Genomic DNA, 15,379 nt, shown 5'->3' on the forward strand with positions numbered 1-15,379 from the left:
TACTCGTGGAATTCGACAAGGGGATCCTATATCACCTTACCTCTTTTGCTAGCAGCAGAGGGCCTTTCGTGCCTCTTAAAAACTAGAGTTCAGTCATCTAATCTGGGTGGAATACAAGTGGCTTCATCAGCCCCGCCGGTGAACCACTTGTTATTTGCAGATGACAGCCTGCTGTTTTTTAAAGCAAATGTTGAGGGAGCTGAGGAGGTTTCTCAATTGTTGGAGATATATGCTAGAGCATCTGGCCAGCGAATTAACAAGGATAAGTGTTCACTGTTCTTTAGCAAGGGATGCCCAGAGTCCATAAGAGCTGATATTAAGACTACCTTGCAAATTCCCAATGAACAGTTAAATGAAAAATATCTTGGCATGCCTTCTGATGTTGGGAGTTCAAAGAATGGTGCTTTCAAGTACCTTAAAGATAGACTATGGAACAAGATACAAGGGTGGATGGAGAAACTACTTTCAGCAACTGGGAAGGAGGTGCTTATTAAATCAGTAGCACAAGCTATTCTGGTGTACTCAATGTCTTGTTTCAAGCTTCCGAGGGGTTTATGTCAACAATTGACCTCAATGATTAAAGCCTTTTGGTGGGGGAGTAAACAGTGCAAGAGGAAGCCTTATTGGGTGTCATGGGACTCTATGAGCATGCCTAAGTACATGGGGGGCTGGGCTTCCGCGACTTTGAAATATTTAACTTGGCGCTTTTGGCAAGACAAGCCTGGAGAGTTTTGGAAAACCCTAGTTCACTAAGTGCTCGAATCCTTAAAGCAGTGTACTTCCCGGAAGGTGATCTCCTGACTGCCACTATTGGCGGGCATCCCTCCCAGATATGGAGGGGCTTGATAGAGGGACGCGATACCATGAAGATTGGACTAGTCCGTAGGATAGGCAATGGAAATACAAGTCATATTTGGGATATGAATTGGTTACCCAGGAAGAAAACATGAGGCCCATTGTTGCTTTAAAACCAGATCCCCCGATGATGGTGGCGGAGCTGATTGATCGTGACAATGCTTGCTGGAACACATCTCTACTAGGTGAAGTTTTCCTCCCATATGATATAGAAGCCATTCTGAAGATACCAATTTGTACAAGAAATATGGAAGATTTCTGGTCATGGGGTTTTGAAAAGAACGGTATCTTCTTTGTGCGTTCTGCTTACAGGATGATAGTGGATATAAAAAGGAGGCGTGAGGACTGGCTAGAAGGTAGAGGAGGATCTTCTGATACGGCTGCAAACGAGAAGGTTTGGGATACGTTATGGAACGTGCATGTCCCGGCGAAACTCAAAAACTTTCTCTGGAGATTGGCCAAAAATTCGCTACCTACAGAAGATATTCGAAAGGATAGGAAAATGTCACACCATGATCAGTGCTATGTATGTGGAGCCGAAGACTCGTGGAGACATAGCCTCCTTGAGTGCACCATGGTAAGATGTGTATGGTCTCTTGTAGATCACGATCTGCTGGACCATGTGATTGCCACAACTGAGCCGTCGGCGAGAGCATGGCTGTTCTTCATGATGGAAACTATGGATCGTGAAACACTCACTAGATTGACAGTAACCTTGTGGGCAATCTGGTATGCTCGGAGACAACTTATCCATGAAGGAATACATCAAAGCCCACATGAGACACACAGGTTTGTGCTGAATTATCTAGCTGACCTAGCCCAGCTAGAGCCGGTGCAGGAGACACAAAGAAATACAAGTCATCGGCATGCTAGGCAGGCTCCAAGATGGGTCGCACCCTCGGAGGGTTTTGTGAAGATCTATGTAGACGCTGGAGTATCGGAGGGAACAAACACTGGAACAGCAGCAGCCTTATGCCGTGATCGGGATGGAAATTATTTGGGTTCCTCCATGCTGGTAATTGAGGTGTTGACGGACCCAACTACACTAGAGGCAATAGCATGCAGAGAGGGAATGGCGTTGGCGTTGGACCTGGGAATGAATCATATACAGATTGCTTCTGACTATAAGCAGGTAGTAACTCATATCCATCAGAGAGCTGGGGGCGATCATGACGTTATCATCAAAGAGATCTTACAAACTTCCACTTTATTCACGACTTGTAATTTTTCCTTTGAACCTCGGGAGTCGAACTATGAGGCTCATAGACTAGCCAGATTTGGTATTTCACTTTCTGCTGGGAGGCATTTGTGGTTGGGCATCCAGCATGACCCAATTGTAATACCTATAAACATTCTAGATGATCAATAAAGGCTTGGCCAGCTTTACTCAAAAAAAAAAGTACTTCTCTTCTTCGTTCTTCTGTAATCCTAGGGCAAATTCTTGCACACAACCTTTAACCGGAGGAAGAGGAACCCACTTCTTAGCTTGCTTGATGAGCCGCTCATCCAACACACACCAAAGGAGACACGTCAGCGACATCCACAGGTAGGTCAGGACTTGCAGATTCAAACGCCCAAACTGTTTGGGCCCCAAAGTGCTTTTCTTCGGCTGCGAGACATGGAAAACGCATGAACTTGGCCAGATTCAGGGCCTCTTTGATTCGTAGGATTTTAAAAACGTAGGAATAGAAAAGTATAGGACTGGAGTGGCATGCCCACTTGAATCCCATAGGATTAGCCATGAGTGTTTGATGGCACAGGAAAAACAAAAAAATTGTAAAAAGAGGTTGGAGTGGATGTTTGATTTTCTATGAAATGTAGTACAAAAGATTCCATAGAAAAAATTCCTATGAGATTCAATCCTATGAATCAAAAGACCAACATAGGAAAAAATCCTAAGGATTTCAATGCTCCAGTAATCCTATAAAATTTCTTTGAATCAAAGCAGCCCTCAGTCAGGTAAACGTAACCTGTATGCGATGTGACCCACTCGCTCTAGAACCTGATCTGGCCCAAAGAGGCACAAGGATAAGATTCTGAGAAGATCGACCGACATCTGAATGTACGTACGGTTGCAGAGGAAGAACACAACATTGAGCATCATCAGCGTATTTCTCCATACGTTGGAGCATTTGCTTGCTCAGCCGATACAGTATGCAGGTTTGCCAAGTGCCAAGTCTTCCCCTTTGTGCATACAGAACTTTAAGAAGGGGCCAATCTGACGTAGCTTGTTTAATTGAGCAATAAACTAGGATTGTTTGATTAAAAAAACATGATTGGTACACAGAACATACTACTCCGGTTTCTTAAGGTTCATCACCACCATTGAATTTGCTGGATCATGGAATGTGTACGGCTAATTTTTCTGTTCTACACGTGACGTCTCCTGTTGTACACGGTCACATCATCATGCGGCTTGACAGTAAGCCCTTTTCTTCCGTCTGATTACAGGACAGGGCATATAGGAGGGGGCAACACTAAAGAATTGCTAATGGGCGCAAAACTAACACAAAAGTTCAAATAATTCCATATGACAAGTTCAAGTTCCCCAAGAACTGATTTACGGCGTATCGTGATTTGATTAGCCACGTCCCTTGTAACCGGGGCATCTTGATAAAAGGAAATTCCATCTGTGGTAACTGCACTGTGTCAAGAAAACAGTATGCATTAGATTATTATTATGAAGATGGTACATGCTAGCAGTAGCTCATGATCCTGATCGGTAAATGAGCGTACAAGAAATTAGCGGTATTTATGAGTAAATTTGTTGCGCGGCATCTTGAATAGTGATTGGGTTTGAAACTGCTCTTTTCAAAGATTGAAATGCGAAAATGGCAGTACGATGAATTTTTAAGAGGCTGAAAAATGGTCATTAGAACTTACTCCCTCCATCCCACAATATAAGACAGCCCGCAAAAACGTCTTATATTGTGGGACGGAGAGAGTATATATTACAGAAAAGAAAAACTGGAAAGCATAAAGAAAGGGTCAGAGTACCCTAGAGTCACCCACTTCGTAATGTTTGAGAGTTTGTAAACACCATTGTTTTATTTCCAATTCAACACGCGGAATCTAACTACGTTATGTGATATTATTTTTAGCCTACTGAAAATCACAAAACAAGTCATCATCTCTGTTTCCGAATACATCATGCACTGCACTATACTCACCATGTGCTGCAGTACAAAACTACAAATTAGTGAGATATATGAAGTCATCTAAGCACTAAAATCCCTAGTTTTGCCCAAAGGGGAATAAACAAAGGCTGGGTGACTTCAGAAAACATCTACTCCCTCCATTTACTTATACAAGGCCACTATGGAATATACATTTTGCATCTATACAAGGCCAAATTGCATGCATGCAAAACTAATGATATTTTCTCGTACTAGCAACCTGTTTAATACTTGCATGCATGCAGTCATAATGACAATCAATAGTACAAATATCCAAATTGTGGTCAGTTTTTACACCTTTTGTGATAACATATGAATTATTATACCAGATGCTGACATGCACAAGAGAACCCCTTAAAGCTGTCCGCGAGTTTCACTGGAAGGCGGAAACTGGACATAAACTAGAACTGGTAGATGCTTAATTAAGCATTGAGATATTGAATCAGTCATCTACAACTGATGAGAGATTACCAACTTATCCCTCCCAGCACCCAGCATAGCATACCGCATACCCAACTCAAGGATGTACTCCCTCCGTTCCTTAAATATAAGTCTTTTTAGAGATTCCACTATGGACTACATACGGATGTATATAGACATATTTTAGAGCGTAGATTCACTCATTTTGCTCCGTATGTAGTCCCTTATTGGAATCTCTAAAAAGACTTATATTCAGGAACAGAGGGGGTAATCATCAACTTCCTATTTCCAGTAATGAGAAATATACCACTTTAGATTCAGAACAACACAGAATCATATTAAACCAAACTCAAATCAGGAAATATAAATATTGAAAGGAGACGGAGAAAATGTGGCCTTGGTTCCAAAGCCGAGAGAGACAATGCAAAAGGAACCATATAAAAGGCATTCTGCACTAGCAAAAGACATGTACACGAAAAAATAGAATCTTAATGCAAGCCAAGATACTCAAGTCATGCATCCATCATTATGCATATCAAGTGGTCCAGGACACAAACTGAAATCAAACAACGACAGATGATAAAAGTTCAAGGAACACATACCTCCATCGGAAGTGGTATTGACAAGAAAACCTTCAGAGCCGCCCATTAACAGCATAAAACATGGAGTCATATTACGAGAACTAACACGGAAACGAATTTGTCACATCCTATGCCAAACAAAGTCCATTGCCCATTTCATTGAACTTTGCGCTTTTGTGCTGTCATATATCAACAAGAAATGGTAACAAGGACAAAAGCATTATTGAAGGAAAATGCCATGGCAATAATAAAATACTGAGTAAATGCTTCCTTACTTTTTTTGTGGTTACGTCCAGCCGCCAAATTTTCCATTCCTTCATGTTTCCTCTTCTATACGAAACATCATTAAAATTTAGAGCATAGCCAAAATATGAGTCAATCATGCTATTTAAAACACATTGAATAAATGGGACTACCTTCTCATGATGTTTTTTGGAATTATCACCTCCCAAATCATGATGCACACTCTTCTCTTTTTTCTTTTCTTTGTCTTTGTCTTTCTCCTTCTCTTTCTCTTTCTCTTTCTCTTTCTCCTTCTCTTTCTCTTTGTCTTTGTCTTTGTCTTTGTCTTTACTCCGATCCTTATGGCGATGTTTGTGCTTCTTCTGTTCCTTGTCCTTGTCTTTCGCCTTGTGCTTTTTATGCTTCTTGACTTTGTCCCTGGACTTAACCTTTGAATTTCCCGATATAGTCGGAGTACCTTTTTCAGCCTGGTGAATGCAAGAGAGTTGAAACAAGGAGTGAATGTAGCAAAAGAAGAAAATGTTCTAACGGGGATATCCTACCGAAGGCAGATCTACTGGCGCTGTTTCTCGCAACTGAAATGCGTGTCCTAGTGTTTCCATGTCAAAGGGTTTAATATAAGCAGTCTTCTTCTCCCTCAGGTCTGGACTCTGAATGAGTTGATCTATCTCCATCCCTTCTCCTTTACGGATTTCAGTGTCACCCACAACATTCTGAAGATAATGTGTATCTGAGATAGCCAGTGGCAATGGTTTCTTACAAAAGAAACTGTGATGGTTCAGCAGCCTGTAGCGGCTAATTAAATCAACAGCCCCAGTGAGCTCCCGAGGACCTGAAATTCACCGAAACTAATGGTGTGTCAAGAGTCAAGACTTCTTTTATTTGCAAGCAAAAACGAAGTTTTGGTCCTTCAGGGCCAAAACTGGTAAAGGATGGAAGCCTCTGAACAGAACCAGTTGAGCGCAAAGGTGGGCATGCTTTGTTGTACAAGTCATAACGTTGGTCTAAACTCAATATTTCGCAGATAACACCAACTTGCTTAGTTAATGATGAATATTTGACCCTGTTATAATGATGAGTATTTGACCCTGTTATAATGATGAATATTTCGCGTAGATAACATCAACTTGCATAAGAATTCAAAAAGCGGGGAATAGTACTTCATCATCGTTGATACTGTTATAACTTATAAGCATATGGCATTCATGAACTTATCTGATCAAAACAAAATATACTACACATACTAAAATGCCGACCTTCATACTATGAGCCTATGACAGATCGACATATACGTCAGATGACAAAGCAGCTTTAACTGAGTTACAGGGGTACATGATTGACATCGTCTTTTAGATAAACTTAACTACTAGTCTAGTACTACCAGGGCATCAAGCAAAGCTACAAAACATGATCATGCTTGAAAAGGTTATCAAATTTCACATGAGCTCACCTAGATTAATTTTTCTAGCATTAGCATACTCAGATAAAATAAAATGCAATATATATACTAGACAAAGGCCCTGAAAGTTACAGCAGACCAAAGCTAAAGCAACATAACATCACTTCACCTTCGCATTTATCAAGAGTGCCATCACTGCAACATTTGCAGAAGAGATGTACAGATATATGACACAAGTAAGTAAACTCATGGTCATGTACGAGAAGCGAACAAGCTTCATGCCTTACTAACAACTCAAAAGCAGAATAGGACAATCTGCTTCTATTATTCTTAAATATGTATCGCTCAATTTATATAAACACTCCTTGGTTTTTTAAACTATACAGCGTGCTATACCATAAGATTGGTATGAATATGGTGTGACCCATTTTCGTAAACAATGAAGAAGGATTAAAATAGTACCCAAAAGGACATTACCTTTTCCAAATTTACCATCTGAAGCCATCTGATTAGAGCCTGACATTTGCAAAATGCATGTCCACCTAAGATTTGATTTAAGAAAACAAATACATGTAAGCAATCAAGCAAAAGAAGCAAAGTCAATTGGATACATTCCAAATCATAGCTAAAGAAGGTGTGTTAGGCTCTAGGCGATAACAAAACGCCTAGCACTCAATTGCGCTTAATCTGCGCATAATTGTGCATAAATGTGTGCCTTGGTCCGAAAAGCGCAAGGCGGTGGCAAAATGCACAATTAACGCCTAGCACTTTTTTTGAACTATGTTCTACATAGCATACTAGATAGACTTAACTAACACCAACACTAAAAATAGAAATTGCATCTGCTAGTGTTAGAATATTTTCCACTTATGCGTATGGTAAGTTGGTAACAGATAGATGCTGTAGAGGTGAATATTCGAGAAAACGATAGGTGAATATTCGTGGTGCCAAAATCTGTTAAACTAAATGCTTCATCCTGCACTGCGAATTCGCTAGATAATTCACCCACTGATGTGTTACTTATATAATTCACCAAACGCGAAGTCGCTAGATAATTCACCCACTGATGTGTTAAATGCCAAGATCGGTTATATATTCATAAACAAGATTTGGATCCTGCATACACTAGTACAAAGGCATAATAGAATACCATCTGTACCGCTAGCTACCAGCAAGGGCCGATTGGTTGCTAATCCAGGCATATGGACAGTAAAATGGATTTTGTTAGCACCAACAATTTCTTCCGGGAACGTTTATGGAGCGACGGCGCAAAGTCCTTCTAGTTATTAAATGAGCTTTGGCGGGCATACACGGAAGTAAACATCTGCAAGCTAGAGGCAGAAAACATGTGTGGTCTAGGCCGCCATGGGCGGATCTAGATGGTGCGCCGGGTGCGCGCCGCCGCTCCCAAGATTAGTAATTAGCTTGGCTCTAAGCAACCACCGGATGGCTAAAAGCTCGTACCTCAAAGCTCGTCGACTGCGGACGGAGCGGATACAGCGGGGACGGCGACGGGGGCGGCGCGCGTGAGAGGCGGGAGGGTTGGGAGCGGGTGGGAGGCGTCGGCCGGTGATGCTATCAGCTACGGCACGGCGACGGCTCGAGGGACTAGGGTCTCAGATTGGAGCTGAGGTCAGAGCATGTGAGATAAGTCAGAAGATGAAGGAAAACTATGAGGAGAGGACTGATGGGAAAACTCTAGTAGGAGTACTCTCTTTCTTTTTTGACGTAATAATCCACCTACAAGTATTAAATTCTGGCTGAGGAGCAGATGGTGCGCAACTTCTTTCATAAAGGCTTACACATGGTCTCAAAAGTTTTTAAATCATACTCCCCGCTAACTTTATACTAAATCAGCGATACTTGTTTAAAACGAAGAAAGTATTAACATAACACATGTGTATTGTCGCGAAAATATAAAAATAATTCAATTATATAGGGTTAGTAAATACTCCAACAACCAATGCGCGTGCAGCAGTGCAGAGAAGAAACTTAATCACGCAACCAACACTACATTTACGAAATTACGAAACTGAAGTAGTGGTGAAAACACCCCAAAAAAATTAGAAAAGTGATGAAAGCACCTTTCCAAGATATGATTTTTCTTTCTAAAATTGGAGGGGTCTCATGAGTTCTGGATGGATGAGGGAGATTGGGGTGGAGTGACAGGAGAGTGAACACACCACGCCACCAACTCTAGTTTATATGTTAGTGGAAATTATGCTCTTGCTAAAAATAGATAACTTTATTTAATTGAAAATGACAAGCACGATGCAAAAACTTGGCACGACGTAGCAGTTTAGTCGGACCCGTCAACTCTCAAATCACACGATTTTGCTGTTCTTTGTATAAACTAAAAAACGATCTCTTATTTTTGTCGATATACATGCGATGAGTATTGAGTGGGCACGTGGAATGCACTAACTTTCACGCGTTTTTTCACTCGCTCACTGCAGCATAAATACTGCATGAGCCAGTATATTATTTGTTCCAGGTCATTTGTATATTAATTGGCTCGTTTTTTGTGGTGTCTGGGCAAAAAAAATGATGGTCACCCACATGCATCAAAAGCGGTACAGGTGTGGCTCGAGACAATAATGGCAAGGGTGTTTATGTTTCGATCTCCGCGGTGCTCTGCAAGTTGGGCATCCTGATTTTGGATAGAAAAAAGTGTTCACTTGGGGGGGCAAGGATAGTTTTGTTTTAGGTTGGCTCTTGTTTTTTACAAACTTTATTTTCAATGTAATTTAATAAAGAAGTAGCCCTTACTCATGTCGCAGGGCTCATAAATGGTTGGTTGTTCTTTGCGAACGTGTGAGTTTATCATGGGCAAAATAACATGGATAGGCTTTGAAGTGCTAAAAGATCCTCACTTCGAGAAAGCATCAAGAGCGGCCCAAGTCCGTAGATGCTGAAGAGCACTCATATGATACAGAAAGCTAGTCTTGTATGAACTTCCATAATGATTGTTGTAAGCCACCTCCTGATGCATGGACACCGTGACCGGCACGACGGGTGTCGGTGATGTGTGTGTGACATGGGTGGCGAGCATTGGCCACAAGAACCTTCGTATGACCCAGCAAATGCACAGGTATAGGACCGAGGTTATGGTCTAGAGGAGTGAATAGACCTATCAAAAAATACCGCTTAAAAGTTTAGTTGACTAAGCTGTAAGATTTTCGGGATGGTTGCTTAGGGGAGCCTGCATGTGCAACTCTATCACTAAAGTACAAGTGCGGAATGGAGACTTGCATAAAACTCCAAATAAGGGAAACGAGATCACAAGTAGTTAAGGTGACGATGTTCCCTCGAGCTTTTGATGGTTGGTGCTATTCAACTCTACATTGGCGTAGTTTCGGACACAAAAGCCCTAAGGCCTCAACAAGGCCACCCACAAGAGCCCATGAAGCCTCTTGCTCACTCACCGCGTCATGGATTGATTCAAAGGTTAAGGACTCACTCAGGGCTAATCTTCACGAGGAAGACTATCACTGGACCTTCTACAGACCCTTGATTCCTTCACACCTTGAATGCTCTTTAATAACCCATGACCGCCCAAGAGACACACACACTCCAATAGAGTAGCACATACGGTCTCTCTCTCTCATGGACAAAAAAAGGCTAGAACCAAGTAGAAATGAAGCACAACGAAGGGGTTCAAGCAACGGAGGAGCTGGCCTTCAAACTCTCCCCGTCGTGTTTTAAAAACTCTCTCAAAGTCGCCCATCCACTCAAAGGGGTATGATGGTGGTTGATAGGACATTAATCTAAATTGTTAGTAATAGCTGGATGCTCAAGTGCAAGGGTCAGCAACAAGCACTAACTTTCCCTTCGGTTTTAGAGACAGATGTATCAAACCGTAGAGATAACACGTTGAGAATCCGTCAAGAATCACATCGCAAGCTGTCAATCTCACTAGCTTTGCCAGTTATAATCATTATTAGATATGGATAATCGATTTTATACCCTTAGTTGGGTACCACTCGTCAGGATTGCCCCTAGTTTTGGGAAACATGCGGCCTTGCCGAATTCAGTTTGCATGTCTTGTGCTTTTGCCCTTCCGGCACGGCTCTATCCAGTCAGTGTCGTTTGACCGTAAGCAGCGCTAGATTTTGGACATTTTTGCCCCTATCGATGCTAGACTTAGTACCCCTTTCATCCTCATTGAGCTCGCACTGAACAAAACAGAGGAGCAAAGCTGACTAGGCGAGGCCTGACGAGGAAGAGGATGGAGCGGCACAGCATGGCGAGCTCGGGCTCGTCCAACTACTCGCGGGCGGCCGGTGAGGTAAGTGAATATCAACTTGTGCGCCTTCCTCCACCCCCAATTCATTCTAGGGTTTCTAGGGTTTGTGATGTTTGGGGGAAATTTTTGACCTTCCTTCCCTTTCATTTGGTTTAGATTGGTGGGGTCGGGATTGTGCAATTCGTCCAGAGTTCTATCTTCCCGATGACACATATTGTGGATTGGAGTATCGTTCAAAGCATCGTTGCCCTGGTCACGGCCTTGTTCCAGCCCGCCGTGTTTCCTGGGGAGGGGCAAGCACTGGCCGCCGGTTTTAGGGTGTCCTTTAGATGTAAGAGTTTGTGAATTTGAGCATCTCATCTTTTAGTTATTGTTTATGAAATATGAAATTTTTGGTTAATGTGATGTGCAATCAGTTACCACAAGAGTGTTAGTGGGTGGTTTGGGTTGATCCTCCTCCTCCATTGCGTGTTGCCCTGGATTTTGAAGACCTGCACACAGAGGTAGAACAGAGCTGGATCAAAGGTCACAAACTGAAGAAGGAAAACCTAGAGCTGTCAAGAAAGAATCTTGTTTTGAAGAAGAAGCTGAGAGGAAGAGATGAGATGATGCTTATTTTAGCATTGTTGTTTGTAGGAATTTTTGTTGTACTGCTGTTTGTGTTGTAGTTGTATCAGTTCTTGCTTGTTGAGAACCTAGTATGATGTATTTGAAGATGATGATGCACTGTTATGGTCAAGATGAACATGTTATTTTGTTTCTGCAAACTAGAAGATGGTGTGGATGGATGCAAAGTAGTTGCTGCTTGAGACAGAATTGTGCCAAAGTATATGTAGTTTTTGTCGTCAATGACAAAACTATGCCAAAGTAGATGTAGTTTTTGTCGTCGACGACGTCGATGACAAAACTATGCCAAAGTAGATGTAGTTTTTGTCGTCGACGACGTCGGTGACAAAACTATGCCAAAGTAGATCAACAACAAACTGATGCCAAAATAGTGAGCACAAAGCATTAAGAAGAAGAAACTAATCATCACAAATGTACCAAACATTGGGCATAACTAGTGCATAAAGCATTAAGAAGTTGATCATCACAAATGTACCAAACACTGGGGCATAGCTAGTGCATAAAGCACTAAGAACATAAAAGTACTGGGTATCACAGTGCTCACACAACAACATCAAGTGCATAATAGTTTCTTGCACTAAAGCACTAAGAACATAAAGCACTAAAACTGAAGTTTCTTGCTCCTGGTGTTCTGGGCTGGTTTTGGAGCCAGGTTTGCCTTGCTTCTAGTGTTCTTTGCTGGATTGGGGGCAGTGGGTGGAGCTTCAACTGCTGTTGCTGCTTTGTTGATTGGAGAGAGACACCCTTGTTGTCAACACTGCTTCCAGTAACTGAGCAAAATGTATTTTCTGGTACATTTTTCTTCTGCTTGCAATACCTTGGAGAAGCTCCCCTCTCTGCTCCACTTTTATAATTCTTTCTAGGACTGAAACAAGTTCAAACATAAGTCAATTTTTAAGATATGAACTAATTAAAACTGAAACAAGTTGAAGATATGAATGAATACTAAGACAAGTTGCTGGCACAGACCTGACTACACTAGCTTGTGTAGATGCCTCATGTGAGGTTTCCTTTGGCGGTGGCATCTGCTGCTGAAGAACATCAACTTCTAGCTCTTCATCCTCCTCCACATCTTCTACTTCTACTTCTGCTGGCTCATTAGCTGTTGAATGATCATCTGCATTACCTGCTCCCCAATGTTCTTCTTCTCCAAAGGCTGGATCAACAGATTCTTTGCAGCCTTTGGTTTTGTGTCCACATCTTCCACATCTCTTGCACTTATACTTCCTAGGACCAAGGCCCTTTCCTTCACTGGTAGACCTTATCCTCTGCTTTCTTGGTCTACCTGCTGGTATGTTCTGAACAAGAGCACACAACTTGAATCCTGGATCTACCACTATAAAAAATACACTTCCGTGATGATACGTGTTTGTCACAGTAGGTCACGTTTTCTGCCATGCATGTACATCCATGAAGATTTTATGACAGAATCAAGATAGTCATACTTGTGCTGTCGTAGAAGTGTTCCATGACATTACCAAAATTATCATCACGGAAGTGTCCACTTCCATGATGAAAAATCGCGCGTCACGGAAGTGCTTTCGTCAAGGGTGACCGACACGTGGCATCCACCGTAACGGAACACCGTTAAGCTATCGGGTCCGGTTTTGGATCCGATAACCCGTTAACAGCCTGGACCAATGGGGATTTTCCACGTGTAAAATCATCATTGGCTAGAGAAAACACGTGTCAGCTCCCCGTTGGCACAGGTGTCACTCATCCAATGGGCGAGATGCGCTTATGAAATGTTGACACGTGGACTGGCCCAAAAGTGGCCCATAAAGTTTAAATGGGCTGGCCCAACTAAAGGCCCACAAGATTTTGTGGTCCATAATGGGCCGGCCCAGCAAAAAGGCCCACGAGATTTTGTGGACCATAATGGGCTGGCCAAGCTAAAGGCCCACAAAATTTTGCGGGCCATAATGGACCGGCCCAGCTAAAGGCCCGCGAGATTTTGTGGACCATAATGGGCCAGCCCAGCTAAGGCCCACAAGATTTTGTGGACCATAATGGGCTGGCCCAGCTAAAGGCCCACGAGATTTCGCCGACCATAATGGGCCGGCCTAGCTGAAGGCCCAAAACATTTTGATGGCACTGATAGGCTAGCCCATTAACAGGCTACCATGTTTTGGGCCAAATGCTGGCCCATATTTGATCTGGTCCATTAATAGTCTGCCATGTTCCGGGCCTAATAAAGGCCCATATGAGATCCGGCCCGTTAAAAGCCTACCACGTTCTGGGCCAAATTACGGCCTAGATCAGGTCCGGCCCTTTGAGAGGCTTTGGGCTAAATTATGGCCCATATCAGATTTGGCCTGTCAAATGGACGCTATGCTTTTGGGCCCACTTGATAAAGGCCCATTTAGTAATTCGGCCTGATATTAGTTTTGGTCTGTTAAAGGCCCGTTTAACATTTTGGCCCTATATATATTTCGGCCTGTTAAAAGCCTGTCATATAGTCGGGCCTAACTACGGCCCTGTTTGCATCCGGCCTGCTCACAGTCGATAATCTGATTGGGCCAAACAAGGACCGAGACAATTTTGGCCTGTTATAAGCCCATGATTTGATTGGCACAATCATGGGCCGGGGTCTATTTCGGCCTGCTGTCGGCCCGTGAGCTGTTCGGCACGTTTCATGCCCAACCTACTTTTCAGCCTCCTAAAAGCCCATTGAGTTTTCTTGGGAAAATAGGGTTGGCGGTTTACTCGGCCGATTAAAGTCCCGAATCTACTAGTGGGCCAGTTTACATTTAGGCCTGTTAACGGACCAAGATGATGGGGGATGCGGATCATACATAGTGATTTGCATGATGGCCCGATTATGTAGCGTAATTTTACGGTTTGGCCGGTTTACTGCGAAGACAGGATATATATACAGTAAAATAATTGCAGCATCGTGAATAAGAAAAAAACCTAGACTATACAATAAAGAAATTACGGCATATTACATCCACTGGGCATCAAAGTTTGCCACTATGATAATAGCACAAGCAGACATCAGATTACATACACTGGGCATCAAAGATCGCCACCAGTGCAATTAAACATACCGACAAAATAACATACAAAACCGACAACACTTCAATAGAGTTCAAGAAAGGTTAGCCCTGCTCGGGAGCTACAACGCAAGCAACTGAGCAAGCTGATGAGACTGCACTTGTTTGACACTTACATCCTCCTCACTCTGAAAGATAAACAAGCAGACAAATGACAGTTTTGCATGTATAAGTATTAGTGCTGATAATTCATCACATTTCTTACTAACGAATAAAGTGACATAATTTAAAATAGCATTAACACAATATGGTATTGTTCAGGTCAAGATATGGCAGGAAATGACATTGTGAAGGAGTTGGCAGCTTCACGACACCACTGGATTACATATCAAGAACTCATAAGTATCAATGGTTAGTGTGCTGTCAATTTATCCCATTTTAGATTGGCAAAATAAGATCACTTGCTCTGTATAGTTTAATTTACATGGTATAAAGAAGGAACTTGGTTGTACAACTGAAAACTTAAATTGAGAAGGACAAACTTTTGTTTATGAACTACATAATAAACTTTAAACATGCAATTTGATGCAAACACCAAAAATAAACAGCTGTTGCGGTTATGCCTAACCACCTAACCAAATATAAACAACAAAGTTTGAAGGCTTGAGAAGGACAAACTTACATTATTGGTGAAGACAGGCTCTATAAAGCCCTTGTCCATGCTGATGGGGGGGGGGCAATTCAAGAAGTTTACCATAGAATCTTCTTCATAAGCATTGCCTTTATTCTACATTTTGTTAAGAGTAAATATAAATGTGACAATATAACAAAAAATG

At 42.2% G+C, this 15,379-nt stretch overlaps 1 protein-coding gene across 2 annotated transcripts; it reads right to left on the reverse strand.

Moving 5' to 3' along the window:
• Positions 1–3,056: 3,056 nt before the first annotated feature.
• LOC119311695 (mediator of RNA polymerase II transcription subunit 19a-like) lies at positions 3,057–8,352 on the reverse strand. 2 transcript variants are annotated; one of them, XM_037587370.1, is made up of 7 exons: positions 8,139–8,352; positions 7,152–7,216; positions 5,818–6,107; positions 5,449–5,742; positions 5,308–5,362; positions 5,054–5,211; positions 3,057–3,494 (listed from the first exon to the last, which is right to left on the reverse strand). In XM_037587370.1, exons 2-6 carry the CDS (start codon positions 7,195–7,197, stop codon positions 5,189–5,191), a joined length of 708 nt encoding a protein of 235 aa, XP_037443267.1. In that variant the 5' UTR covers positions 7,198–7,216; positions 8,139–8,352; the 3' UTR covers positions 3,057–3,494; positions 5,054–5,188. The 2 variants fall into 2 exon arrangements, with proteins under 2 accessions (XP_037443267.1, XP_037443266.1); XM_037587369.1 differs by having other exon boundaries at positions 3,057–3,499.
• Positions 8,353–15,379: the final 7,027 nt, after the last annotated feature.

The sequence above is a fragment of the Triticum dicoccoides genome, chromosome 5B (genome assembly GCF_002162155.2).
Source record: "Triticum dicoccoides isolate Atlit2015 ecotype Zavitan chromosome 5B, WEW_v2.0, whole genome shotgun sequence".
NCBI lineage: Eukaryota > Viridiplantae > Streptophyta > Magnoliopsida > Poales > Poaceae > Triticum > Triticum dicoccoides.

What these genes read in the sequence shown, in the direction of transcription:
- LOC119311695 (XM_037587370.1), bottom strand. Translation starts at nt 7,197, where the DNA reads ATGTCAGGCTCTAATCAGATGGCTTCAGATGGTAAATTTGGAAAAG. An exon ending in AGATGGTAAATTTGGAAAAG is followed by an intron (nt 6,108 to 7,151) that starts GTAATGTCCTTT and finishes GGTGAATTTCAG; the next exon opens with GTCCTCGGGAGCTCACTGGG. An exon ending in TGGACGTAACCACAAAAAAA is followed by an intron (nt 5,212 to 5,307) that starts GTAAGGAAGCAT and finishes GATATATGACAG; the next exon opens with CACAAAAGCGCAAAGTTCAA.